Source organism: Nannizzia gypsea, genomic scaffold, assembly GCF_000150975.2.
Source record: "Nannizzia gypsea CBS 118893 supercont1.6 genomic scaffold, whole genome shotgun sequence".
Classification (NCBI taxonomy): domain Eukaryota; kingdom Fungi; phylum Ascomycota; class Eurotiomycetes; order Onygenales; family Arthrodermataceae; genus Nannizzia; species Nannizzia gypsea.
In genome coordinates, this window is record NW_003345196.1 from 622333 (window position 1) to 623439 (window position 1107).

Sequence of the window (1107 nt, forward strand, 5' to 3'; positions counted from 1 at the left end):
TGCGCTCTTTTTTCTTTTCTTGGTCTAACTATTTTTCTTTTGGACCTTTTGGTGTCTCTTGACGCCGGCAGTCTCCGACGGCCTAGACATTATGTCTCGCCTATCGAGCCCTGTGCTTGGAATTCATGTCCAATTACCAGCTTTGGCTGTTTGAGCGTTTTCTCTGCTCAACAGAATTCTACAGTGTGAAGGTAGCTGGGCTAAACTGGAGACATAGCTCGTCCCATGAGCTACCATAAGGAACGGAGCCTGTACCAAACGAATACTCAACAAAAGCCCTGTTTTTAAAATGAAAATTTTGAAGACGTGATGTCAGTGGCCAAACTGTCAAGACTCCAAAATTTTTGCAAGAATACCTAAGGTCTTATTCGTTGAGGCATGATATGATTAGCCGCTCAGCCTCTTACGGTTTCCTCCCAGTTTTGTACTTCTACTTGCAAAAATGAAATTGGCCGCCGATGAAAGAGACGGGCTTCTATCTGTCCGAATGTTTCGGATATCGGCTCCTTCTACGATACATCCACATGCCCTCTCCTAGAGTTTTGGACTCAGATGTCTTGGTTGGAGGGCGCACGAGAATACGTATATCTCCGTGTCGTTTTCGACCGCTTTCGTCTGGAATGCTGGATGGCTCCTGTACCCGAGGGTCCTCCGGCTCATCAGCACAGAATTACAGCCGCCATCTGAGAAAAATAGCACCTGCAAATGAACTATGGATAGTCTTCGGTTTTGCCCCCCACGCCCCTGGCCCCCTGACGGTTTATTGTATTCGAGTATCCTATTAGGTGGTAATGAACATGCTTTCTGTGGTACGGAGTACTTGAAGGAGTGATACTTTGCAACCTTTTTGAATGTTGCAATACATCGTCAGGCTGCATTACCTCGCTCGAAGCCGTACCGTTTTCGAGAAATCTCAAAGGTATGCTCGGACCCTCTTGTTATACCATGGCTCTCACTTTCCATATTTTCGGTATAATCCCCCCAAACACCCGTCTGCGGATGAATGATCTCCAGCAGTTAGACCTTCACGGCCTTGGTTAGTGCTTGGTTCACTTCCAAGGTATCCGTCTTTCCACCCTCTGAAAGCCGTGGATTAGTTAAGGGGGC

General features: G+C 47.1%; 1 protein-coding gene across 1 annotated transcript in view; it reads left to right on the forward strand.

The window, feature by feature from the left end:
• Positions 1–945: 945 nt before the first annotated feature.
• The window catches only part of MGYG_06839 (hypothetical protein), a gene marked incomplete at both ends in the record, with an annotated part of 758 nt that continues 596 nt past the window's right edge, over positions 946–1107 (forward strand). The window contains one exon of the mRNA XM_003170799.1: positions 946–1036. Coding sequence (XP_003170847.1) covers positions 946–1036 — 91 coding nt within the window. The remainder of the gene's footprint in view (positions 1037–1107) is intronic.